The sequence below is a fragment of the Medicago sativa genome, chromosome 8 (assembly GCF_051527215.1).
Source record: "Medicago sativa cultivar Bolivia chromosome 8, Bolivia_mono, whole genome shotgun sequence".
Taxonomy (NCBI): domain Eukaryota; kingdom Viridiplantae; phylum Streptophyta; class Magnoliopsida; order Fabales; family Fabaceae; genus Medicago; species Medicago sativa.
This window is the reverse complement of record NC_140756.1, coordinates 93,308,338-93,335,091: the sequence shown is the minus strand read 5'-3', so window position 1 is coordinate 93,335,091 and position 26,754 is coordinate 93,308,338. Positions and strand designations below refer to the sequence as shown.

General features: G+C 33.1%; 3 protein-coding genes and 1 pseudogene across 3 annotated transcripts; 1 reads left to right on the top strand and 3 right to left on the bottom strand.

Moving 5' to 3' along the window:
• Positions 1 to 2,958: 2,958 nt before the first annotated feature.
• LOC146903469 (uncharacterized) lies at positions 2,959 to 9,655 on the bottom strand. Its single transcript, XM_085737245.1, has 10 exons — positions 9,590 to 9,655; positions 6,900 to 6,944; positions 6,059 to 6,163; positions 5,367 to 5,448; positions 5,177 to 5,214; positions 4,592 to 4,739; positions 4,368 to 4,459; positions 3,942 to 4,053; positions 3,635 to 3,873; positions 2,959 to 3,546 (listed from the first exon to the last, which is right to left on the bottom strand). Exons 1-6 carry the CDS (start codon positions 9,653 to 9,655, stop codon positions 4,599 to 4,601), a joined length of 477 nt encoding a protein of 158 aa, XP_085593371.1. The 3' UTR covers positions 2,959 to 3,546; positions 3,635 to 3,873; positions 3,942 to 4,053; positions 4,368 to 4,459; positions 4,592 to 4,598.
• A 1,155-nt stretch (positions 9,656 to 10,810) lies between these two features.
• On the bottom strand, positions 10,811 to 11,690 carry LOC146903468 (transcription repressor). The gene has a single exon (XM_085733903.1). The coding sequence runs from the start codon at positions 11,327 to 11,329 to the stop codon at positions 10,868 to 10,870; it is 462 nt and encodes a 153-aa protein (XP_085590029.1). The 5' UTR covers positions 11,330 to 11,690; the 3' UTR covers positions 10,811 to 10,867.
• A 3,569-nt stretch (positions 11,691 to 15,259) lies between these two features.
• Positions 15,260 to 16,876, bottom strand: LOC146903467 (uncharacterized; annotated as a pseudogene).
• A 2,285-nt stretch (positions 16,877 to 19,161) lies between these two features.
• Positions 19,162 to 26,327, top strand: LOC146903466 (pyrophosphate--fructose 6-phosphate 1-phosphotransferase subunit beta). Its single transcript, XM_085733253.1, has 16 exons — positions 19,162 to 19,428; positions 19,518 to 19,679; positions 19,766 to 19,887; positions 20,395 to 20,448; positions 20,537 to 20,643; positions 20,910 to 21,015; positions 22,118 to 22,181; positions 22,881 to 22,969; positions 23,454 to 23,585; positions 23,720 to 23,890; positions 23,984 to 24,099; positions 24,320 to 24,431; positions 24,546 to 24,630; positions 25,250 to 25,294; positions 25,635 to 25,703; positions 25,976 to 26,327. The coding sequence occupies exons 1-16, from the start codon at positions 19,230 to 19,232 to the stop codon at positions 26,050 to 26,052; spliced, it is 1,710 nt and encodes a 569-aa protein (XP_085589379.1). The 5' UTR covers positions 19,162 to 19,229; the 3' UTR covers positions 26,053 to 26,327.
• Positions 26,328 to 26,754: the final 427 nt, after the last annotated feature.

Genomic DNA, 26,754 nt, shown 5'->3' with positions numbered 1-26,754 from the left:
TTCAGAAAAACTTTTACAACGTAAGAATCTAGAATATGTCAAAAAAGAAACTTAAGAATCCAGAAGAGAAGCTGCAACAAAGAAAAATGAAACCCTAATTCAAAATTCTTATAATGTAACACTAATCCAAACAACACAAAGAAGAAAAATAAACAAAAGCCTTAAAAAGACTAAAATACACACTTATTACATATGATTCGTGGTATAATAGAAAAATTAATAGAAAAATAATGAAATTCATTAAAACGTGAAGCAAACTTTTTCAAAAGGTGTAAATATATATAGGGATGAAAACCCTAAAATTAACAGAGCCGACAGCTAAACCTATAAAAGGGAATCAAAATTCGGAAGGAAAAAAAAAGGTGCCTAAATCAATTTGATAATAATGAAATCAATAAAATTGAATTGGTCAGGAGGTAGAAATATTTGCATTTCAAATAAATGATATTATAAACAATTTGTACGAAAGGAAGATGCATATACAAATGATGAAAGACAAATTGACTATGTATAGGAAAAAAAACTCAAGACTGCTAACTTAATATGATGATGTGTTGATTACAATTTGATTGGATGATAATTAAGAATTATGTGCCAACATGTAATTGGTACATATCTTGTCATAAGCAGTTAGAACTCGAGGGTATCATAGGATGAATATGTGAATTTGAACAAAATACATGGATACTAGACTTTCCACCCGTGCTACCGCACGGGTCATATACAATGCAAATGTAGTAAGGAAAAGCAAAAATTCATTGTATAGTTCGAACTTAATATTCAAATGTTATTTAAAATCAAAAGTAATTGAAGTTTTTCGAGTTTACACATTTTAGAAAATTTCTTTAAACACTACATTTGAAGTACTATCAATGCAAACACCATCTTCATGAAGTAGGTGAAGAAAAGTATCCCACAGTGAAGAAATTAAACTCATGAAGTCCACCCTATTTTCTTTCAAACTCAGCAAATTCAAAGTATCCCACAGTGAGACTTTTTATCATAAATTGGCAAGATAAAAATGACATTCATAATACAATAGAACATGAGATGTTGCATTTTTAATCTATATTCTTGATAACTGTCGTTTTTACATAAAATATGGATTAGGACATGAAAAGAATATATGGATTTTAACATCTGCAGAATATATGGATTGGAACATCTGCAGCAGAACACAAACTCTAGCTGCCTCATACCAAAGTGGGCTTCGAAATTATCTTCCGAGACCAGAAAAACGTGAGTTGAATCGGCAATAGAACAACACCAGAAGCAGAAAAAATGGCCCAAAAACTCTACAACAGCAAGTCAGCAAAACATGACATAGCATTAGTAGCAGACCTCTCAAATGGAAAAAGTGCAGATATACTACCAGGAAAATTCTCCAATTCCTAAAAAAGAGTAGGACTCTCTTAATGTGCACTTTTGAGTATTCATAACAAAGAGAATAAAAATATCCAAAGTACTAAAAAGAAATTAGTAACTTTTCAATATGGTACAACTTTTGACAAATTCAAATGAGAGAAGCAAACTCAACAATGTATGGTATGAGTCCTTTGAAAATTTTAACGATGCACAAAAGAAAGGGCAACTAACTATAAATGTATAAAGATATATCATTTGTTAAGGATTCAAGTTTTTAAGGATACATGAAGTTTAAAATACCAAAAGCTTGTATGCAAAGAACCTAAAACGTCCAAAACCAATATAACTAAATATGCAGAAAATATATAAACAGAAAACATAGCCAGCCCAAAAAACAACAAAATATACACAAATATATTTAAGGTTTAAATGTGTAATTGGTCCCTGCACATTCAACAGATTTTGGCATTGGTCCCTGCACTTTTTTTTGTTTGGCATTGGTCCCTGCACTTTGTAAAAATATTGGCATTGGTCCCTGCACTTTTTTTTGTTTGGCATTGGTCCCTGCACTTTGTAAAAATATTGGTATTGGTCCCTGCACTTTGAAAAAATATTGGTATTGGTCCCAATCATTTCATGCCATGTGGCACCAATACCAATATTTTTTCAAAGTGCAGGGACCAATACCAATATTTTTACAAAGTGCAGGGACCAATGCCAATATTTTTACAAAGTGCAGGGACCAATGCCAAACAAAAAAAAGTGCAGGGACCAATGTCAAAATCTGTTAAAAGTGCAGGGACCAATTACACATTTAAACCTATATTTAATATAGTTAACCATCTGAACAAAGGTATCACCTATAGCTAATATAGTATTATGATTACACTTAGTTAAATCACACTTCAGGTAGCTTATTTTGTCCAGATATATTTGCATAAATAAGGCAAACTTGACAGCCAATGTTGATATTATTTAGGAATGATGGCTCATATTTTAAACTATTTTAAACTATAATGACAAACTTCTATACTGAAAAAAAAACCTTTATAGTGAATTATGAGATTTTTTTAGCATCAATTCTTGTTTTTTTCGAGTATAGTGCCATAAGTAACTTAATCTGGCAAGTAAAACCAATGACTGCATTGAGTAGTTATAATAGACCTATGTACTATCATTGTTGAATGGTATATAGCTGAACAATTTGAAAGGCTGAATCTGCACGCTGTCAATGTAAATACAGTCTTGTTATTAACATTCAAACATTGGTCGACATCCTATAAGTTAAATATGGCACATATCCTTTGTTAGTCCCTTTTTTTCAGCTTTCAACCAAACAAATATAGTGAAGGGCAAGACTGCATAATAATGTTCCAAATCAATTTTAGGGGTTGCTTATTCATCAAGTAATTACAATGCAGAGGCCGAAAATGCAGAGGCTCTAACTAATGACATATTTTGGTCTTCAATTATCAAAAGGTAAAACAGTGCAAATTCTTTCATTAGAAGATGCCTTAAGTTCAATTAACACATGATTCATAACTTCATCCAAAATGACTCCAAAGTCTTAATCATGAAAACATAGCCAAAATATAAATGAACAACACAGATTTATGATTGCTTAATCTTCAAGTCACTGGAATACAACACATTACACATAAGTAGCTGACATAACAAAGTAGTACACATAACGACGGATAAGAGCTCCTCTAATAATTCCTTCATTGCTTAAACACTAAGCCACTGAAATGCAACAAAAAAAAAATACAAACAACCAACAAAGTACACACCTAAAAACTAACAGAAACACATCACATCTGAGCTGCGAGAATGAACTCAACTAATTTTTCTAGAATTACTCCTCAAATCGATAACACGGGCCACCTTCACCTGCACATGCAGACGGAGGCATTTTGGTTCTCAGAACCAACATGAGAGGTGCACAAAGATAGACAACCCTATTATTGGTTGTTCCAGTAACACCTAATTGATAGTCATTCCTTTAGTCAACTTACGGGCATCGCACAGTGTTTTCCACTGTTCGGAAAATACGCACGACACTCCTTCATCATGACAGAAGTCCATAAACAATTTCCAAGTGTACCCAAGGTAATCAATGACAGTAAATTCAGATGACTCATGAGGAAATGCAGCTTGGCAGAACCAAAGCCAATTCATCTTCTGATCACATACAAAAAACATCTTGAATTAAATATAAACAGAATTATACCAACACACTGAAAAAGGAAAACGCTAACAATAAACTCACCAAATTTCCAGTAGTAACATCAGCGTGGGTTAACCCTTGACCATTACATGACAGAAGTTAGTGGGAAGAAAAAGGGCATTATAACCATATCGAATGAAGGGATTTATGTACTCATGAGCACTCTGATTTGGCAGTAGCAGCCTCTCTGGAGGAATGAATTGAGGATACATCAATTCCTCTCCGTGCATATTTCGAACTTCAAGCAGGAAAAGGTGTCGGTTTGCATGTACAACTGTAACCTACGTGACAGCAAAAATCTTATAAAACCTCTTCAAGATCTCCCAACCATCTGCAAAATAAACCTTACCATTCTTCTTTTCAACGGCCTCCTCAATCGCATTCTGATTTAGATCGCGTAGCATCACGAAAGGAGCCACCTCTAAGCCAAACCCTCTTGCAAAGCAAGCAGGCAGCCTTCCCTTTTTACATAAAAACATTGGTTTGACATTAAATAATCTAGTTTGTCACCAAACAACAACACAATAAACAGTGATTGACCAAATGAACACAGTCATGAGATCACAAAAGAATAATATATAATATAATAAACAAATACATATGCGTTTCATGTATGTGATTGAAAAAACACAATGATTGAGTGACTAAGAGTTTAACTGAGTGTTGTATATGTCCAATAAAGCATCGATCATTTTGTTCATGCAACACAGATGATTCTTATAACAGAGTACATCACACATTGAGTGAAAAATGGATCAAGGATATCACGACTCACACTGCAGATATCATATTCCATGTGACAGGTCCTCAGATTAACCAAGTCCCTTCTAAAAGCGCTGTCAATAGTCGGACCAACATTACCCTGAACTGCCAATACCAGATCAAAAGTGCACAAATAAGATCACTATTTTAAACATAAACATTATAACCATCACAACATGTTCACCTTCAACTGCAAACTAAACACAAAAACATGCTCCATTATTAGTATAACCATACCTTTATATTAGACCAATGCAGCAGCAGCAGCACTGTCCTTAACGTGCATAGTAAAGTTCTCCAATCGCGCCATTGACAGCTCTAGCAGTAAGGATGATTCAAGCTTTTGATATGGGAATGAAGGAATAGAATGGTATGGTTTATGACTCTAGCCACATAAATAGAACAAAATGAGCTACATTAAGCAATCATCATGATGCCTATATCTACAAAACGTATGATATGGGGTTCATTCTTCCAATGATCCAACATGGCGCACAATGTATGGGATTTCACAGTTTTCTAGCAGAGCGGTAATAATGTCATTTCAGCAGAATAAAAGGGTAAGGTTTTGGCGCCTGAAGGTCCAGCAGTTTAAAATGGAATAATACAATTTTAAAAAATTACAGGAACAAAATCATAAACTGAAGAAACCATAAACAAAATCAGGTAAATTATTTAATCACATAATTAAAAAAAATGGTTAACATGAAATCCTTTGAGGAACCAATAAACCATACATATGTAATCCATTTAGTCACCTTCAGCTATAATCTTGGATCTATCAAATTCACGTTCAATAAATTCAATCAACAATCACTCGACCTTCTTCACTTTCATCGTCGCTCCGAAATATCTGTAGCCTTTTAGACCAAATTTAAGACAAATTCATTTAAGAACAAATCAAAGTTTCGAGAATGAATCAATCCGCTGAAATAATGAAAATGAAGAAAAAAAAATCAAATGACTGAAAAGAAGGAAATATGGAAATCAAAAACCTGTAAATATTGATTACCATGTGTTAATGAAGCTGAGACTTCGTTGGATGGCCAAGCGAGCCCGTGTCTCCCTCCGTTAGCGCCACCGCAATCCCCTTTCTAATTTCACCGTTAACAAAAACTGTTAGAAACTTCTTGAAGAAAAAACATGTAATGACTCAAATGAAGGGAATGATAATTGTAATGACTCAAATGAAGGGAATGATAATTGTAGTACTGAATTAATAAATGACTAATAATGTTGCAGCAAATAAAATAAAAGAATTAGCTTCTTTGCAAGAGAAGTACCCATTTGTTCAAGCATCGACTTCACATTCAAGAAGAAAACAGTATCATCGGCAAAATCATTTAATCATTTGAAAGAAGTGAGGGTAGACATAGAACTCTAGAAAAACTTGATAGTGAAAGAAACATACCTGCAAATCCAAAGTCCACATTTCCATCAACAAAAGTCTGTGAATGGTAAAATAAAGCTACAAATCAGTTGTAAAAACCAAATTACACAATTTTCACTACAATAAACACAAAATTGCTTTTTCCTTTCAACACGATTTCATTCAAGTTGATTTTTTACAAATTTCATTTTTTTTTCTCGTTATATTTTGAAAAACCATATTACAATATGGAACAAAACTTTATTCTTATCACTATAAATAAATCATGTAAAAAAAACTATAACAGTGAAATTCGATTATCAAATGCTCGTTACCTTGTTGTTGACCATGCTCCACAGATCAAGAATACACACATCAAACCTCCACGCCTCCTTCAAATCATCGACATCTCTGATTGCGTCAATGAAAACTCTTATTTTCTATACAATAACAAACAGAAATGTGAAATTTGAATAAGATACTTTCAAGACATCATAGTTAATGGATTGAGAAGAATATGGGTTTGGTAGAGTTGGATTGAGAAAAATCATAACGCAGGGAAGAACAACAACACATAACAAATCTTCTGACAACTGCAGTAAAAAGAAAATAAAACAACTAAACATAGATCAAATCAACAGAAAGGAGCTTGCCAAGCAATCACTTCACAGTAAGTTGTGACTGATTTTCTTGATAGCCATTAGACTTTCTCATATCAGATTAAAAACTCATAGCCTATGGAAAGATAAAAACAATTTTTATAGCTGTAAAATGAAAGTAAGTTGACATTTTGACAGTTACATGGTTTCTTTGAGAAGTCGGGTGAATATAAGGAATCTAAAAAGCAGGAGTATGGTTTCAAATACTAAATCATGCGTTCCAATTCTCAGCTCTTATTGATTAACTCTCTAATAATCTAAGAAAGTTCCAGTCCACCCATTTTCCATCCTCTACCGAGAAAAAACAACTAATGAAATTAAAACTTTCCATCCTCTACTAAATACCAATATACAATCAGTTATATAAGCAAGCATACTTAACGAATTTGTATAAAGTGACAACATTAGAATAAAATGAAATGAAAAAATGACTTCTGAGTTAACAAAATCCAACGTCAAATTGCAGCCTAAAATAATTGAGGAATGAAATTGAAGTATATAGAAGATAGAAACGGACCTCCGAAACCCCATCCAACACCGAAACAGCAACCAACACCAAAACCTGCAAAAGAAAAAAAAAACAGTGTGAATTAGATAGAGATTGGGGAAGGTGAATGAATGAATGGTGATAATGAAATTAGCATACCAAATCCCATCGGCGGCGAAACGGTATCGGTGGAATCGCAGAGAAGAAAGGAACTACAGTGGAGTAAACACGAAACCCGTTAATGAAAAAAAGATACAAAGGAAAGAGAGAGAGAGAGAGAGAGAGAGAGAGGGAGAGGGAGAGGGTTGGCGGTGGTGATGATGATAAGAGGAAGAAGAAGAAACGCGTGAGAGAAAGAGAGGAAAAACAGGAATTTGCGGCTTTGAAAGAAATTTGCGGCGAGAGAGGGAGAGGGTTGGCGGTGGTGATGATGGTAAGAGGAAGAAGAAGAAACGCGTGAGAGAGAGGAAAAATTTGTTTTCCTATGGCATTATTTGTTTTCCTTGATTTTTTTGATTTGCCGTGCCTTCTTTTTCTCTTCTTTTGTTACTCTAGCTTTTTCGTGATTATGGTTAAGGTTAGGGTCAAAACAGTAATTTTATTCTCTAGGGTTTAGGTTTAATTAGGGCAAAAATTATGGCGTTGCGTAACTTTTATATATAGAATAGATATACAACATGTAGTGGAGTAATATCATAAATTGAATCAATTTTTGAAATAAGAGTGATGAAAAAAATATGTTAAGAAGAAAAATGTTTCAATAAAATAAAAGAGAGATTTTGAGAATAATTTTAAAATTTTAGTATGAATTCTAAATGATGTGAATATGTTTGAGACGGACAAACAATATTTATAGGAAAAAAGAAGCAAGTAAGTCACATCAATTATGCCATTAATTTAGTAATGAAATTAGTAACACATTAAATAGCAAAAATAATTTGAATAAAATATTCCATTTATTTTTTTGTCATTATAAGCCTTTTAATCAACTTGCATAATCATGTTAATTACATAAGTCTTGCACACATCACATAATATGTACCAATTACACAAAACATTAAATGCACCTTTCAATATAAGGATGCCATGTGTACTATCAAAATAAAATAGTGCAAATATATATAATAGAGATTACTTCCCATTTCACTTTTCTATATTTTTCTCTTAATTAAATCCTATTAATAATATTTTCTTTCCCAAATTTTCGTTTTTGATTCCTTTCTTGATATTTTCTTTTTGGACTCTAGAGATTTTTATCATGATTCTAGTTGGATCCAATTTCTTTTTTGAAATATTTTTAGCGTTGTCTGAACCATCCTTCTCCTCCAGTTCAAGACTCATTGAGATTCATAGGTGCAAGCTACGAATGATAGATTCCACAACTTCAATACACATGATCAACGAGTTTGCTTTTTCTGTTGCCCAATCCCTCAGCGTGACAACATACCAAACTTATCTTTATGAAGCCATATTGATTGGGCAAATCAATTACAATCACAGACGATTGAGGCACTCATGTTGGGATCAATATAAATGTGGTACTTCTTATGAAGTGCGAAAGTTTGGAAGATGCACTAATTTGGTCAATCAAATTCATCAAGATCAAGCAATGGTTAAAGTTTCTCAAGGACACCCACATATTTGGTGACATCTTTCTTTTTTTATTTTATTATGTGTTTGAATACGTGTTCATTCCATTTTTCTCACGTTCCAATGCAATTCTAACATGACTTTATACTAAGCTAAGAATTGGAGCTTCAACTATATATGCGTTACTAATGTGTTTTTGTAGTTTTCCAAACATAGGCTTAGACTTATTGACATTCTAGTTTCTATCCATAACGAAAATTGATAGATAAATTTTCAAAATTCATTTTCTTAGCCTAATCGGTGATCTAGCTTCTTCTATGCATAAAAACAATCGATAGTTAAGCAAATTTCATACTTACTAGCCTGATTTGCATTATAGCTTAAATCATAAATAAAAGAGCGGTGCTATTTAGTGGGAAAGGAAACATCAAGAAGTTATCCCGAATAGTTTGGAACCGTCAGATTAAACCTTCTACATAATACATAGGTAGCTGGCAATATAATAAGGTGGAGAAATGCAAGGTCGTGATATTCTCGGGATATTATTTTTCGGGAAAAGTAGCATTTTCCTAAATAAAATGGGTAGTTGTAACCAAAAATAAAATAAAATGGGTAGTTAAGCAAAACTTCATTCTTTGTAGCCTAATTAACATTATAGTTTCTATATATACAGATAATTGATGGTTAAACAATAAAAAATTCATTCATTTTCGCCTAATCAACATTCTAGCTTCTATCAATAAAGATCATGGATAGTTAGGCAAAAAAAACTTTATTTTTAGCCTACTTAACATTTTAGATTATATCAGTAAAATAAAAAGGATGATTAAGCATTTTATTAGTTGTTATATTTAAACATTTCATACTCTTTTGTTTCGATGTTTTCCGACATTTTTTTTAAGTTTGTGGGAGGCTATTAGAGATATAAAAGTTAATTACATGCTAGTTAGAAGTTAGTTGGCCTACTTGACTATAAAAACCGAGTCTGGGTATGCTCCATTTAGTGTTAGCTCCATTTAATCTATTAGATGCAAGACATGTGGTAAAAAAATAATTAAGGACTAAGATTAAAAATTTTAAAAAGTACTTCTTTAATAAAAAAAAGATGCAATTTCGCTTCCTTCATTCACCTCTTCCCCAATACCGTGATCTGAAGCTTCTCTTCTCCTCCCAGCGCCGCCCACCACCACCTCCATCGCTGCCGGTCGCTGCCCTTTCAGTTTATCACAACGCCGTCATTCTCCCATATTCCTTTCGTCACAAACAAATCCATCACCGCTGAAAACAGTAACCAGAAAACAAATCCATCGCCTTCAGAAACAATTTCATCGATTAGACTTATGAATTATGTGTACAACTCGCAAGATGATAAAAAAATTCATGTTTTGAAGAAATTAAGCACTCTTGTAGCTTCATTGTTCATTTAATAATAATAATATCATGATTGACTGAGAAAGCAGCGGCAGACGACGTAGGAGGTGGTGACGGTGGGCGGCGATGGGAGGAGAAGAGAGGAGAAAGAGGAGAGGAGAAAGAAGACATATATCCAGTAACAACAGGGGAAGGGGGAAGCGAATGAGGGGAAAGAGAAGAGGGGAGAGAAGAAAGAAGATAGAGATCCAGTACTTTTATTGAACAAATACATTGTTTTTAAAATTTTAAATCTTAACCTTTGATTATTTTTTTGCCACATGTCTTGCATCCAAATACTAAATGGAGCTAACACTAAATAGAGCATATTCAGACTCATAAAAACCATAATGTACTACTTGACATAACAATTCTCTCATAATCAATATTATTTTACATTTCACCATTCTATCCCTTTCTCTTGATTATAAATTCTATCAAGAATTGTAATAACTTCAAATGACCCATATTCATATCATGATATCAGCATTTTAATATGTCTACATGTCTATTTCCTTAGACGTGGAAGCTTGGTCTAAATTAATTTATGTGCAAGGTAAGCAGCGTGTGGAAGGAGAAGTTTCTCCACATTATAGCACGCACAGAAACAGGAAAGGCCAAACCCCAAGAGTGCTTCTGGGATGGGAACACGAAAATCTGCTAAAGAATGTTTTGAAATTAAGCGTTTCTTAATTACGGTATATTTTTTTATAAAACAAATAAATAAAATGAAGACTGAGATTATTCATAGTTTATTAGATTCTAGTATTTTGCTGCTTAACTAGGGACAATGCATAGTATATGCATGGTCCGGTCACCACCAAAAAAGATTCTAGTATTCTACGGTGGCTATATAAAGCCTTAATATAATTTCTTATTATAATGACAATTCTTTCACTATCCAATGCAAAAAAACTGTTGAATCCTTAAAAAAAAACATGTTGAAATTTTGAAAATGTTCACATTTGTGCAGGAAATATTTGATAAATTCACATTTGTTACCATTGACATTTACATGATAAGAACAAATTAGTACAAACCTCATGAAAAATCTCAAGTATAAGACTATGGTATTCTTCCGAGTTCATCGACATATAATAGTTCAATAAACTACGAAGATCTTTCGCATCTTGAAGGCGATTCACTGTTATCATCTCCATCATAGACTCCCTGAAATCCTCTCTTGGATCATAAGAACACTTTTCTGTTGCTAACATTACAACAAACTTAGTTCCTTCTCTCCTCTTCTCCCTTTTTCTCTCTACATGTCTAGCTTCAAGTTTTTCTCTTATCATTTGGTCAAGTCTCTCTTGCACCATGGCATGTGCTAGTGTAGAAACAGAAGGGAACCTACCAGAGACAGAAGAAGAACTCTCTGCTTCCTCTGAAGAAGAAACACTATATCTGTTGCTACTGCAACACAAGGCCTTGCATCCTCTTTGTTGTTTTGAGGTTTTCATTTTAGGACACAGAGACAATGTTTTGAAGGGAAATTTTGTGCAAAAATAATCACTTAGTATGCACAATTGTCAAGTGGGACATATTGGTGCATTTAATCATTATGTTTAACTTAGAACATTCAAAACTAAGTTAGGTGTTAGCTTGATGGGGGACATATATACAAATAATTAATTGAGCCAAAGTTCATTATGTTTAACTAGACATATCATGATCTAAACCCTTTTAGGATAACATTAGGTGGTCTTACTTTTGAAATCCTATCAATAATTTAGGAAAAGAAGAGAGGTCATAAAGCCTCTTTAACAAGAGCTAGTTGTGGCTTAAGCACACTAGGTTAGTAATTTAACACACCAATTTTCTCTTTGAATTTGGACAATAACCAATCACTTAAGCTAAAATTGTCTAAATTATCTGCCTTCTATTTTCAAGCATTTTTTTCTCTCTTATTTCATATTGATTGAAATTGTAGCTGCATGATTTATGAAAAAGAAAAAGAAAAAGAAAAAGAAATTTCAGTTGAATGAATTGCTTTTGTGTGTAGTGGTTGTTAAGTCCAATTATGAAGAAAATGGGGCAAAAGATACACACAGCTAACTAAGAATCTCTTTAACTGATTCTACTTTGTATGGTACACAGTACTAGGCAGCAAAGCTTGTAGAGAAAGTAAAAGGAGGTCACTAGGTGATTAGCATGTGATTATAATTGATTACTTAGCTAATTTGAGAGAAACATGATCCTCGTTTCTTTGCATTGCCTTCAAGCACATGAAGCAATAATGGTTTTTACTTTACTAGGTTGGTTGGATACATAGAGTAGGTAAGATACATAGAGTAGGTAAACACGAGACATGTTCTTTTAATTTTTGCTTTTTCTAAATATAAGAATTGGGTGCAAAATGTTTACGTGTCTTTGATTCTACCGTGATAAAAATTGATTTTGAATGAAATAATTATACGAAAATGATTATGGTTAAAATTGAGTTTTCTTTTTCTATTATGCTTGAATCTCTATCTCTATTATATATATTTGCACTATTTTATTTTGATAGTACACATGACATCCTTATATTGAAAGGTGCATTTAATGTTTTGTGTAATTGGTACATATTATGTGATTTGTGCAAGACTTATGTAATTAACATGATTATGCAAGTTGACTAAAAGACTTATAATGACAAAAAAAATAAATGGAATATTTTATTCAAATTATTTTTGCTATTTAATGTGTTACTAATTTCATTACTAAATTAATGGCATAATTGATGTGACTTACTTGCTTCTTTTTTCCTATAAATATTGTTTGTCCATCTCAAACATCTTCACATCATTTAGAATTCATACTAAAATTTTAAAATTATTCTCAAAATCTCTCTTTTATTTTATTGAAACACTTTTCTTCTTAACATATTTTTTTCATCACTCTAATTTCAAAAATTGATTCAATTTATGATATTACTCCGCTACATGTTGTATATATCCATGTATTTTGTTCAAATTCACATATTCATCCTATGATACCCTCGAGTTCTAACGGCTTATGACAAGATATGTACCAATTACATGTTGGTACATAATTCTTAATTATCATCCAATCAAATTGTAATCAACACATCATCATATTAAGTTAGCCAGTCTTGAGTTTTTTTTTCCTATATTTAGTCAATTTGTCTTTCATCATTTGTATATGCATCTTCCTTTCGTACAAATTATTTATAATATCATTTATTTGAAATGCAAATATTTTTACCTCCTGACCAATTCAATTTTATTGATTTCATTATTATCAAATTGATTTAGGTACCATTTTTTTCCTTCCGAATTTTGATTCCCTTTTATAGGTTTAGCTGCCGGCTCTGTTAATTTTAGGGTTTTCATCCCCATATATATTTACACCTTTTGAAAAAGTTTGCTTCACGTTTTAATGAATTTCATTATTTTTCTATTAATTTGAAGCGACGTAATTGAAAGACGTTTTGAATCAGATTTCTTCATTCCAAAACTATTTTTTTTTTGCCACTATTAATAATGAGGGATATGTGAAAGGCATGTCAATGTTTTGTTCTTCCAACGTTGAAGTTGTGCATATAAAAGAGAATTCTTCCTTAAAAAAAACAGAGAATTCTCAAGTATTTTTGGGTTACATATTAGTTGATAGTTCTCAAGATATTATATTTCACTTATATGTTTCTCACATCTACTCTTGCATACAATACGGAATTTTAACTCACACTTGAGACATTAACATCTCTCCATTAAGTGTTAGGATCTTTGTGTTTGTAGTCCACCACCAAGAACAACTCTCGATCCCCCACAACGTCGAACCCGGATGTGATACTACCGTTGGGCTTTCTGTGGGAGCCTACGTTGATGTAGATCGACAATTTGGATAAAGAGAAACCACACAAGTGATAATGATACAACCAAAACTCCATCTAAAATTTCAAGTAACACTTGATACATCACAATATTCCCTCCATCAAATATAACGACATTCTAGCCCGTGCTTGGCACGGGTGTCCATGCTAGTTAAATCTAAATCTAAAGTTATATACATTTGAATGTACATTTAAGATGATTTTTAACATGAACTAGGAGTAGAACAATTAATTCAAATTAAAAAAGCAACTGTAAAAGTAAAAGCTTCAAAATATAACCTTCTTTTAACATAAAAGAGTGTGCACAGACAAAAAATCAAGACATTACAACTATGCTAGCACCCCTTGGCCGCCATCTATCAACTTGAGTATTCTAGAGATATTATGAAAATAAAGAGAAAGATAGGCGATAGACCAAAACTCAAGTGAGAATAACGAAAGGTAACTCAACATTCACATCAATAAGACCTTGTCAGGAAAATCCAGAGGGATAAACCATGCCAAGAGAACAACAAAGCAAACAATATGAAGAGAGTAAAATCTACTATGAAGAGAGTAAAATCTACTACGATCAACAAGGATCAACATCAACAAAGTCTAAATTTAGAAAAGTTTAATCTACTACGATCCAAAAATTATTGTTGTTCGCTTTTTTCCAGAAGGAGTAAAATCTATCCAAGAAAGTTGGAAACACATTCAAAATTATAGTTGTTCATTTTTCATGATAAACATTAAAAATAAAAGAGACACCAAATTGTCTTTATTGGTAATGCAAACTGAAATGTATTATGTATGCATACCCATTTGCCTCATAAATGATTGTGCAAAGTACATAATATCAGATTCTTGATTCTCAGCAAAAGAATTTCCACTATCAGAATCACAGGGCATTGAAGAGGATGTAGACGCTTGCAATGAAGCGCCATTATCTGCAATAAAATGAGAACTTCTCAGAACTAAAAATGAAAAAGTGTACAGCTCAAGGAGTTCAACTTTAATGGCCAGTTTGCAAGAACAGAAAAAGAGAGGTATATGGAGAGGAAAGCTTAGTTAAAAGAGAAAGGCTTCCTCCATTCATCAGAGCTCTAAAATGTTTCTATCAGTGCTCTCCCCATCAGATTCAAGTAACTTATTAATGTCAGACTCGCTAAAACAGTTACATGTTGATTTACATCCAGCTAGCATGACATTGTCAACCAAAATTCATGACATTGACAGTAGCCCTATGTGTGTGTGTGTGTGTGTGTGTATCAACCAAAATTCATCCCATTTTCTTTAGCAACAAGACAGTGTAACATTCAAAGAGAGTAAGACATGATTTTAAAACCCCTGCACTAGAAATGATGAATCCAAGTACAATAGAGCAAGTAGTTTTGTCTCCAAACACGATACATAATATGTGCAGGCATCCATATTGTAATATGCTGGATGCACATTCAAAGGACAAAAGCATTGTATATGCGGATAGTTTTAAATATACGATTGTATGATCATTTTTTATTTAAAAAAAATATTTCTCATAGAAATAAATCTGAAAACAAAAACATCTTATACTTCAGAGCGAAGTACTTTTAGAGCAAACGGTGCATCCTTGACGCAAGAAGAGTTTCTTCTTTTTGTCGCTCAAATGAAAACCAGGTGGAGCTATTATCTTTCTCAATGATGGCCTTGAAAATACCATTGAGTCAACAACACTAGCATGCACTTTATCACAACCCTTCAAATTGATCTCTCTTAGTTGTGTGCAGTTTTCTAACACATGCTTCACTCCCCTCTCTGTGACATCATAACTATTTTTCAGTAACTGTGACATCATAACTATTTTTCAGTAACAGATGCAAAAGTCCACGACAATTCTTTGAGGTAACATAAAGAATTTCATCGTTAACCTTTGTATATGAGAAGTTCAACACCTCTAGCCGGGGGACTCTAAAGTTCATTTCAAGTAGCTTCACTGTTGAACAGTAGCCTAGGTTCAAATTCCTAATCTTGCAACAACTTTTTAAAACTTGACCAATACCTTTCGATATGTTTTTGCAACTTTTCAAATCAAGCAGCTGCAAATTAGGGAAAATGGAAGCAAACATTATGATGCTTTCATCATTTAACCTTGAATTGTTAGCCAAATAGAGACGTTAATTGAGGTTGTACACCAAATTCCATCAATGAATCAGAATTATGCACATTGTTACCCCCAATAGATTCCATTTTGATCTCACTAAGTGAATGACAGTTCCTAGCAAGTGCAAACAAGGCTGAATCTGTGAGCTTAAGGCAATGACTAAGGTTTATTGACATCAAATCATCAAGGTATGAAGATAACTGAACAACATGTTGATCATTCAAAAACTCAATCTTTTGAAGATCCAATTGTTGTATACCTTGACACTTGGATAATAAAGAAAAAATTCCAGTATAACTATAGCCGTTGCAATTTTGGAGGGAAAGCCTTGTCAAAGGAAAGACCGTTCCTTGCAATAGAGGAGAGGAACTCATCTGAGATAAGCAAATACGGCAATACAAGACAAGTCAAACCCTTCAAACTCACCAACGAGTCATTAAAACATTGAGTAACGCTTATCGGTGCTTGGCTTGGATGTATGGAAAAGGATAAAGATGTCAATGTTGGTCTCTCGCGGAGAGCAGAAGCAATGCCAACACTGGTTATGGGATACAACTCCAACATGATAACCTCTTTGAGAAAGATACAGTTCTTGAACAAGTGGAAAAGCAAAGTGTCGTCAATGTAGTAATGACAAGAGAGATTAACCTTACGGAGTTTGGAAAGTGCAAATGAAAGAGTCTCTAACTCTTTACCATAGAAAAAGCAATGGAATTCACTCCATTGCAGTCCTGCTTTCCAATCTGCAAGGTCGAGTTCTTCAAGCAAAGGGAAACAACAAGCGATGAGGAACAAGTCAGTGTGTTCGGTGTATTCAATATTGGAACAAATGAGAGATGTCAAAGTAGTTTTAAACCTTTTAGACAGCGCTTGCAACCCCTTAGCAGGTATGGTGGGTTGGTTGGAGATATTGAGTGATGTGAGGAGGCTGAATGGAATACGAGATATTTCACGGAGAAGTACGTCCAGATCACCTCGGTAGTTTCCACCACTAGTCTCCAGGTTGAAGATTTCTTTGGGTTTGCACCTACCAAAATACCAAATACTCATCCGTCTCTAAATAATAGTCGTTTAAGGTTGATGCACTATTATTAAAGAAATGATTAATTGTGTTGATTTTGATGGTAAAATTAGTATCATTTACTAAAACACCCTTATTAATTGTAGTTAGTGGAGTAGTTAAGTTGGATGAAATTCAATAAATAAGGGTATTGTAATGGAAAATAATAATAAATGTTGCATTGGTATTCTAAAGTGACAATTATTTTGAAAAAAAGAAAAATTTGTAATGAAACGGTTACTCTGAGACGGATGGAGTAAATAATAAAGGGGAGGAAACCCACTTTACACTTTCGAAATTTTGCTGTATTCTCCAAAAAGTGCCCATTTACATCAACCCCAGTTAATTTATTTTTGTCGAAAATTGAAACCACCTACTCAGATGATAAGTTCAAAATTGCCTTTATTGTCCACAAATTCTCTACATAAATCTCTCCAATGAATAATGTATCATTCACATGTTACATATGAGATATCGAGGAAATAGTCAATTACCCCTGAAATTGTAAGTTTCGTCAATTACCCCCTGAAATTTACAAAACTTCAATTACCCCCTGAAATTGCACAACTTTAATCAATTTACCCCCTCCGTCAAATTTTTCTGTTAGTCAACATGACGTTTTGCAAATACCCCCGAAGTTTTGCACTTATGTTCAAAATGCCTCCGAACTTGAAAATTTATATATTTTTTTCTTATCCTTAAAAGTGATTGCATTATCACTGAATTGTGGAACATATTAGCTAAGTTTTGATGATATACAACCATATATTGGCAGTATGGTAGAATAAATTGACAGTATTTGGTAAACCCTACAATAATGTTCAAAAGGATGGTGCAATATATGCTACCATTTTCCGGATTCTATACATTCTTAGCTACCATTTTCTAATCATATTTGTAGGTAGTTAGTATTGTCTTAAGGTTGTTAGAAGTTGGAGCCTCGATTATGAATTCCTTAACTAGTCAAATTTTCATTGATTCACTTTCCAATTGCTAGAATTCCTTAATGTCGCAAACAGAGAGAAACCTCAATGTCTGTTTAGATAGAATAATTTTAGTGAGTGGCGTGTTTTTAGGAAGTGCTTAAAATGATTGGGTTAAACTACATTGTTTGGATAATTAGTCCATATTAGCTAAGTTTTGTTTTACCATACTGCCAATATATGATTGTATACTGTCAAAACTTAGCTAATATGTTCCACAATTCAGTGATAATATGCAATCACTTTTAAGGATAAGAAAAAATTATATAAATTTTCAAATTCATGGGCATTTTGAACATAAGTGCAAAACTTCAGGGGGTATTTGCAAAACGTCATGTTGAATAACAGAAAAATTTGATGGAGGGGGTAAATTGATTAATGTTGTGCAATTTCAGGGGGGTAATTGAAGTTTTGTTAATTCTAGGGGGGTAATTGACGAACTTTACAATTTCAGGGGGGTAATTGACTATTTACTCATGAAATATCACCTCCTAGGATTTAGCGATCCTGAACCTCTAAAGTAGTTCTAGGAGACAACTCTTTTCATCAACACACCAAACCCATCCGCCACCAAAAGGAATAAAAAATGGGCTAAAATGCCCCCTTATTTAAACCCTTTTCTAATTTTCACTTGCTCCTTCGATCACCCACTCACCAACATGAAAAAATTCCCCAAACACACACGCCTTCATTCAACCATGACATTTTTCAGAGAACCAAACCTTGACAATATATACTAAATAAAAAACTCTAACTTACCGAGTCCCAAGCCTTTTCAAAATCCATTTTAAATAGCAAACACTTCTTATTAAATTTCTATTCATAATCGAGCACTTCGTTAACCACCAACATACCATCCAACAAAAGTCTCTCTTTAATGAATGCGGATTGATTTTTTTTAAAGAGTACATTCATTTTTTTTTTAAGGATAAAGAGTACATTCATAACTCCTTCTAATCTCTTAGTTAAAACCTTCATCAACAACTTATACAAACTTTCCAAAATAAAAACTTAGAACCACAAAAAAGGAGAGAAAACTCTTCAAAAGTTTACGTTGATAAATGTATTGAATGGGAGTAGAACTAGAATTTTCATAGTATGTATTTTTTAAGTTCTTTTTCTTTTCTTTCTGACCAAGTAGTAGTATGTGTTTTTTTAAGTTAAAAGTTAAAAATAAAATATTAGATTAAATTATTTTTTTTTACTAGTTTATTTATTTGATAGAATGCCCTTTTTTCTTTTGACCAGGAATGTTCGTTTATGTATAGTACTTTTGAATGCAATTATTTAGTAAGCACTTGAATAGTTGAATGTGCATTGACAAGTGATCACAGTCGTCATCATCATCAGACAAATACCAATGGCACCGTCTTTTGCACTTGACGGCGGCTCCGACGCTAACAGAGCACCTCCTCCTCCTTCAGTCACCGGCCGGTTCGCTTCAGTTTACAGCGAAGTCCAAAACAGTCGTATCTTCCATACTCTCTCTCTTCCCTCCGTTCTCAAAACCCCTTTCACGATCATCGATGGTCCTCCAAGCTCCGCCGCCGGCAGCCCCGGTTTTCACCCTTTCTCTCGTCCAACAATTCTCAATTTCTCGTCAAATTCTCGAATTCGCTTTAATTATTCGATTTTATCGTTTCTGCAGATGAAATTGCAAAGCTGTTTCCGTATTTGTTCGGGCAACCGTCTGCGAAGCTGGTGCCGAGTGGTTCGGAGACGGTGCAGCTTAATCAGAAGTTGAAGATTGGTCTGGTTTTGTCCGGTGGTCAAGCTCCTGGTGGTCACAATGTGATTTCTGGAATTTTCGGTATGAAATGATAGTTTTCAATTCAACAGAATCAATATTTGTAGAAATATTCAATTTTTAATTTATGAATTTGAATTTGGTTATAGATTATTTACAAGATAGAGCAAAAGGAAGCACATTGTATGGTTTCAGGGGTGGTCCTGCAGGTATCATGAAGTGCAAATACGTTGAGCTCACCTCAGATTATATTTATCCTTATAGAAATCAGGTGTATATTCTTAGTTACATGTTTTCTGAGCATCAAAAACTTGCTATAATTGTAGTTTGCCAATTCTTTATTTAATTTTTAATTTCATAGTTTTTGTGAAAATTTGTTACCTGTATTTTTCATCTTTAGAGCTTTAACATTTTCCCTCTGTACAGTGAGTTTACAACTACTAAAAAACAATTTCAGTTTTTTTTTAAAGGTTGTGTGGGATAAATATCTGTTTCTTATGCTATAAGCTTGATGAATTTGACATGCCTTCTATTTCTGGCTCATTTCATACAAATGTTTTCAAGTGTTCTATAACAAATTTTTTGGGTTATGGTAACATGTACCCTAAGGGCACATTTAAGGAATCTAAAAATAGAAAATTTGTGTTGAAAAAAGTAATTTTTAAACTCTCAAGGAATTGAATTTAGGAATTCCAAGACAAAATGTGTACATTAGCATTCACCTTTTTTTGTTCTCCAAGAAATTGTGATAACTAACAGAAATAAGTTTTGTTGGTAGGGTGGCTTTGACATGATTCGCAGTGGGAGGGACAAGATTGAAACTCCAGAACAGGTTGGCTAGTTTATATTCTATATGAAATGTTCATTTGATCTCTTTATGTATCTTTTAGTATGATAAGTGATGTATTTTACATGTATAGTTTAAACAAGCTGAAGAAACAGTGCATAAGCTAGACTTGGATGGTCTTGTTGTTATTGGTGGAGATGACTCAAACACAAATGCGTGCCTCCTTGCTGAATATTTCAGGTTTTTTGAAAATGCAATTTTACTTTGGCATGATTTATGGCTAAGAACAAAGATATTTTGTGTGTGGGGGGGCATGATATAGTATTTGGTAATGCAATTGTATCTTATTGTTAGTTTATGATTTACCTTTGAGAGCCTTTCAGCTGTCCATTTATGATATAAATTTGTTTTGTTTATATAAAGGAGAAAAAAAATAGTAACCTTTTACGGATATAGAAGTGTTCCTATTTGTTGAACTACATCTTGTTTAATTTGGATTTATACAGGAGCAAAAATGTGAAAACTTGTGTGGTTGGGTGCCCTAAAACAATTGATGGTGATTTGAAATGCAAAGAAGTACCCACTAGTTTTGGGTTTGATACTGCATGCAAGGTGAACAAGGCTATGCAGATAGTCTTCACTGTGCATTTATAATTTTGTATTGGTCTAACTTTATATTTTAACATTTCAAAAATGAAATCCTGTCTTTGGTTCACTTATAATTTTCCAAACAAAAATAACGGCTAGGCTAGTCCTCGCAACATCATCAACCTTTTTTCTTGAGTACTTCCATTCAAATATATGGAATATATTTTATTATATCTTGAATTCTTGACTATATAATATGTACTTGACTATATAATAGGTAATTTATTGTCATATTATCTCTTTGGGTTGCTTTCCGAAATTCCTTATTTATCATGATGAATTATTTGATTTTAAAAACATGAGCCTAGCACTAGTATAAATACGAGTCAATGTTTTGTCTTTCAGAATCGTGTGGAACATATCAACCAATGTCAATAAAGGGGCTATTTGTGTAAGCTTTCAAAATGGTGATTTAATTTTTTTTGAAAAAATTGGTTTATATTTTAGAGGTTCTACATAAAATAGAAGTTATTTTTAGTTTGATTAGTCATAAAAACTACTTTTCTATTGAATTAATTATTATTACTTGTACCTTTTCAAAATAAACAGAAATAAGTTTTTGTTTCTTTCAGATTCCGGTTTTTCTTCTAAAGCTTAAGCATGCACTCCAAAAAAATTTAAGTGAATTTTTTAGATAATAATATTTTTTTCATTGTAAAAGCTAAAACAAACAGGCTCATAATTCTATTATTCTGAGTATTCTTTTTCCCCTTTCTATACCTAAAGGACTAAATCCTATAACTTCAACATGCTATCCAATTAGAGTAATTAAGAGTAACTTTTATCATCTCTTATATATTTTAGTCTACGAGACTAGTAATTGCATAAATAAGGATCAGGGCATTTGTCTTTAGTAATTACATCCAACATATCACTATAGCTTTATTATCTTGAATTTATTATATTTCGTGCCCCTATACCAAAAGATATAAACCCTATAACTTTGATGTTTTCTTTCTTTGACCATTATATGTTCCTTAAACTGTACATGATTTATGGCATGTACCACTAATGTTGCTTTTACATGGTCTGACGTTGTTCATATTTTTATGTACATATTATGCAGATATATGCAGAAATGATTGGAAATGTTATGATAGATGCTCGATCAACAGGAAAATATTACCACTGTAAGTATACGATTGTTGAAAACTTTTTAGAACTATTGCAAATTGTATTTAATGAGTAGATACTTTACAGAGCTGCATTTACCAATCTTAATACATCATCATGGATATTCAAATATAGATTTCTGTTACAACTCATTTGCTTCACCTTTCTGACCAAATGGGCCACTTAATCTTATAAGTTTTACATATCTGCAATTCAGTTCCCAATATTACTTGTTGTCATTCTGACATATGAAGATTTTTTTATTTTTCTTTTTATGAATGGCTAATATAAATATAAACATGACATGTGAAGATCTGAAGTCATGTCTTCAGTTCTTTGGTTTTGAAATTGAAAATACAATTATTGTGACAACAGAAACATCCCAATACATAAAAGGTCTTTATTTGTGGCTTATGCCATCTTTTGACTCAAATTTTATGCTTTTCTATGAAATCTTCCTATTTGACTTTTGAGATTGAAGTACCTTGTTCGTAAAACTTCCTTGCATTATGTTCACTTTGTAATGGACTTTCCTCCTTCTGATTGTCCTTTATTGCGTCTGTGCTCATGACTTACTTTTTCTGAAAGGTTCATTTATTTTCATTACATTTTATCGAGTCATTAACAAGTTCATGTAAATAAACCAATGCCCTACCTGTTCATTACTGTTCTATTGAGTTTCAAACAGTGGGTGAGATATGGCCACCTTTCTGCAGTTGTGCGGCTTATGGGGCGTGCAGCTTCACACATTACACTGGAATGCGCTTTACAAACTCATCCAAACATTACTATTATTGGAGAAGAGGTTTGTCGTAAATTTGATTATGTCATCTAGTGTTTGGGCAGTGAAGAGGTTAATAAGATTAATATTTAATGCATCATTGTTGATTTTGCGATTGAAGTTTGCTAACGGCTCTCCACTGCTATTTTTTTGTCATTACTTTTAAGCGGAACAGAAATTACTGTTTGGTACAGCTTTTTATCCAGAGAAGTATAATTAAATGAAGGGCGTAATTAGAGAAGTGTAATTAAATGAAAAGCGTAATTTAAATTTTTGCTTGAACATGTTAATAACCCCTTCAATATATGATGGACCTGAATGGTAAAGCAATACTAATGCGCTGCTGAAATTTTTAGTGAAAGCTTAAGTTACTAATACATTTCAATATCATTACTTCCTCCCTCCCAAGCAATAGACGACTTCCTTGTGCAATTTATCTACTTTTATTCAATTACATGTCAAAGGGCACTGTCAAATATTTGGTTTGACCAGTAAAATCTTAATTTAGGTTGCTGCCAAGAAGCTGACACTGAAGAATGTCACTGACTACATGGTGGATATCATTTCTAAAAGAGCTGAGGATAATTATAACTATGGTGTCATTCTTATCCCTGAAGGTTTAATTGATTTCATTCCTGAGGTAGCTACCACTCTTCATAAAAAGATTTCTTTTAAAAGTTTTTCTTCCTGTATGATGTTTTGGCATGTGTTCATGTACAAATAATATGAAAATGCATGCTGATAATAATTATTATATCCTGTATTTGTTTGCAGATCCAACACCTTATTTCAGAACTCAATGAAATTCTGGCTCATGAAACTGTGGATGAGGGTGGGTTATGGAAGAAGAAACTCACTGATCAGTCATTGAAGCTTTTTGAATTTTTACCTCGATCAATTCAAGAGCAATTGATGCTTGAAAGAGATCCACATGGAAATGTTCAGGTGCTTAATGGTGTTATGTTGCTATGCTTGCTGTGTTGATTTTACCCATTATGCAATTCGACTAGACCTCAATGTTGGTATATTCTCAATTAGGTTGCTAAGATAGAAACAGAGAAAATGTTTATTCAAATGGTTGAAACTGAGTTGGAGAAGAGAAAACAAGAAGACACATACAAAGGCGGGTTCAAAGGGCAGTCTCACTTTTTCGGGTACTCCATCTAAATTATATCAGTCTTGAAGTTGCAAGGTTTGATGATATAAGCTGCTCTGTAACAAAAAGAGGTTCTGTGGACCTGCTTTATAATTTGCCTTTAACTATTATTTAAAAAAAAAAAAAAATCTTTTCACCATACATTTGCTAATGATATGACTATGTTCAACCTCATTGATTAGTGTTTGTAGTTACCAAAACTCATTTATAATATGCAGCTATGAAGGGAGATGTGGTTTGCCAACTAATTTTGATTCTACTTACTGCTATGCATTGGGTTATGGCGCTGGAGCCCTCCTTCAAAGTGGGAAGACTGGATTAATATCATCAGTTTGTGCCTTTCCAAATGCTCTTTTCTTTTCACTATCTTCTGGTTTTCGAATTAAATACTTCTAGATTAGTCTTGATGAGTGATTCTTGGATTGACTATCATATTTTGTTCAGGTTGGGAATTTGTGCGCTCCGGTAGAAGAGTGGACTGTTGGTGGAACTGCGCTTACCTCACTAATGGACGTGGAGAGGAGACACGGTATGCATTGCAATCTATAAAAGCTTTTGCTTCACAATTTACCCTATTGTTTTCTATGAAAATTCATTAAATAACCTTTTTTCTCGATGTTGATACAAAAATCAGTTCATAGTTGATAATTATATCTGTGCTGTCAGCTGTCGCAGGTGTTGACAGAAAATATATTTAAGTGTTAAATACCTCTTTGGTCCCTTAACTTATTCTAAAAGTTCAGTTTGGTCCCTTAACTTTAAATCCAGTGAATTTGGTCCTTTAAATTATGTAAGTTAAAGCAATTTGGTCCCTCAAGCTGGTCACTTAATAGATGGATAGACAACATATTTTAACAAGTTAAGGGACCAAGTTGCATTAACTAACATAAGTTAAGGGACCAAATTGATCGGTTCTACAGTTAAGAGACCAAACTGAACTTTTTAAATAAATTAAGGGACCAAAGAGGTTTTAAGCTTGTATTTAAATTAAGAAATATTTTATGTATTTTCTGGACTATCAATATTCACAAGCTGCTTCTTTTAACAATTTCTGGTAATGTCAACATTCCACAGCACTATACATTTCATTTATTTCAATGTATTGTCTAATGTTATTTTGTATATGAATTGTGTGATTTTCTGTGCAGGTAAATTTAAACCTGTGATTAAGAAAGCAATGGTGGAGCTTGAAGGTATATTTACCCATCTATTCTTTACTCCTCAATAGTAACAAGATGAGAACTATATTTTCAGCCACGTAGAAAGTTGACATTAATATGAAAAGGGAGGGAAAATATTTTCTTCTACTGGATCCATAATGTGGCACAAAAAAATTAAGGTTTTTCCCCTCCCTTTTCATTAATCACCATGGGGTACTTCATGGCCAACCATCAGGGCATGAATCCATTCTTCCAGATTTTGAGTGCTATATAAAAGTGGATTTAAAAAACAGATACTGTGATTATTGCTGCTATAATATCGACTCCAAATATCTTTTACGCTAAATGACTATATTTCATACTGAATTTTCAGAGGCTCCCTTCAAAAAGTTTGCCTCCTTGCGGGATGAGTGGGCCCTAAAGAATTGCTACATCAGTCCAGGTATGCATGGATTGTTTTTTCACTTATTGTTTCTTCTGTGTGCTTCTAAAAGGCAATGTTCTTTCACTTTGTTTGTACAGTCCAATCTTATTAGGTAAAAGTAGTTTTCATTATTTTGTCAATAGTAAAAGCTGTGTGGAATAAGTATATTCAAGAATGTATTTTTTACATTTTTCTTGTAAATTATAGTTGTTACCTGGAAATTATTGGTGCAATTCAGAATGTTTTATTTTGGACTGAAGAAACACTCATGATCTTGATCTTCACTGCAGGTCCGATTCAATTCACTGGCCCAGGATCTGATGCAATTAGTCACACTCTACTCTTGGAGCTTGGTGCGCAAGCTTAGGGGTGCTATGAGACGACATTTTGATGGCAGCAATTCATATATTTTTTAGGAACTACTGCAAATATAATAAACCGGAAACATGTAGTGCTTGTGTTTCTGTTGAACTTCAATATAGTAATTATGTGAGAAGAGTGTCTATAGATATATATATATAATCAATCATGAGTTTGAAAAACATGAAGCTTTTGTTGAGGTTATCTCAAAGCTGTCTTTGTAATTGATTAAGCCTATTAAGCTTGCAAATATGTAAATCTGAGGACCATTTTTTGGGATTATTTTTCTGCATTATTCTGGTTCGATTCTCACTATTTTGATATTATTTTTCCATAGGCTGTGTTTGATAAAATTAACTGATAAATCAGCGGAAAACTGAAAAGCACGCTAAACGTTGGTTAGTTATTTGATGTGTTTGATTAAAGAAGGATAAATGCATGTTACTACTTCAACAATGGTCAATGGCACTTTGCTTTGAATAAAAAGGCATCACATTTGGAATTTTAGAAATATCCGTGCATTCTATTATTAAACTCTAAACTAATGCTATATGCGGTGATTAAGGAGCAAAGTGTCGTGGTCTAAGACTAAAAGCAGACATTTCTTAAAAGATTAAATGAGATAAGATGGAACTATGTCTAGTGTCTCCATGCAATACGAGGAATAGAAGATGGGACTGTCTACTTGTTTTTTCAATTGACTAAAATT

Coding starts and splice junctions, on each gene's coding strand:
- LOC146903466 (XM_085733253.1), top strand. CDS start 19,230: ATGGCACCGTCTTTTGCACTTGACGGCGGCTCCGACGCTAACAGAGCA. Junction 24,631..25,249: donor GGACGTGGAGAGGAGACACG/GTATGCATTGCA, acceptor TTTTCTGTGCAG/GTAAATTTAAACCTGTGATT. Junction 25,704..25,975: donor GAATTGCTACATCAGTCCAG/GTATGCATGGAT, acceptor TCTTCACTGCAG/GTCCGATTCAATTCACTGGC.
- LOC146903468 (XM_085733903.1), bottom strand. CDS start 11,329: ATGAAAACCTCAAAACAACAAAGAGGATGCAAGGCCTTGTGTTGCAGT.
- LOC146903469 (XM_085737245.1), bottom strand. CDS start 9,655: ATGGAGGTGGTGGTGGGCGGCGCTGGGAGGAGAAGAGAAGCTTCAGAT. Junction 5,449..6,058: donor GGAGCATGGTCAACAACAAG/GTAACGAGCATT, acceptor CGGTGAAATTAG/AAAGGGGATTGCGGTGGCGC. Junction 4,740..5,176: donor CGACGATGAAAGTGAAGAAG/GTCGAGTGATTG, acceptor TTATGTGGCTAG/AGTCATAAACCATACCATTC.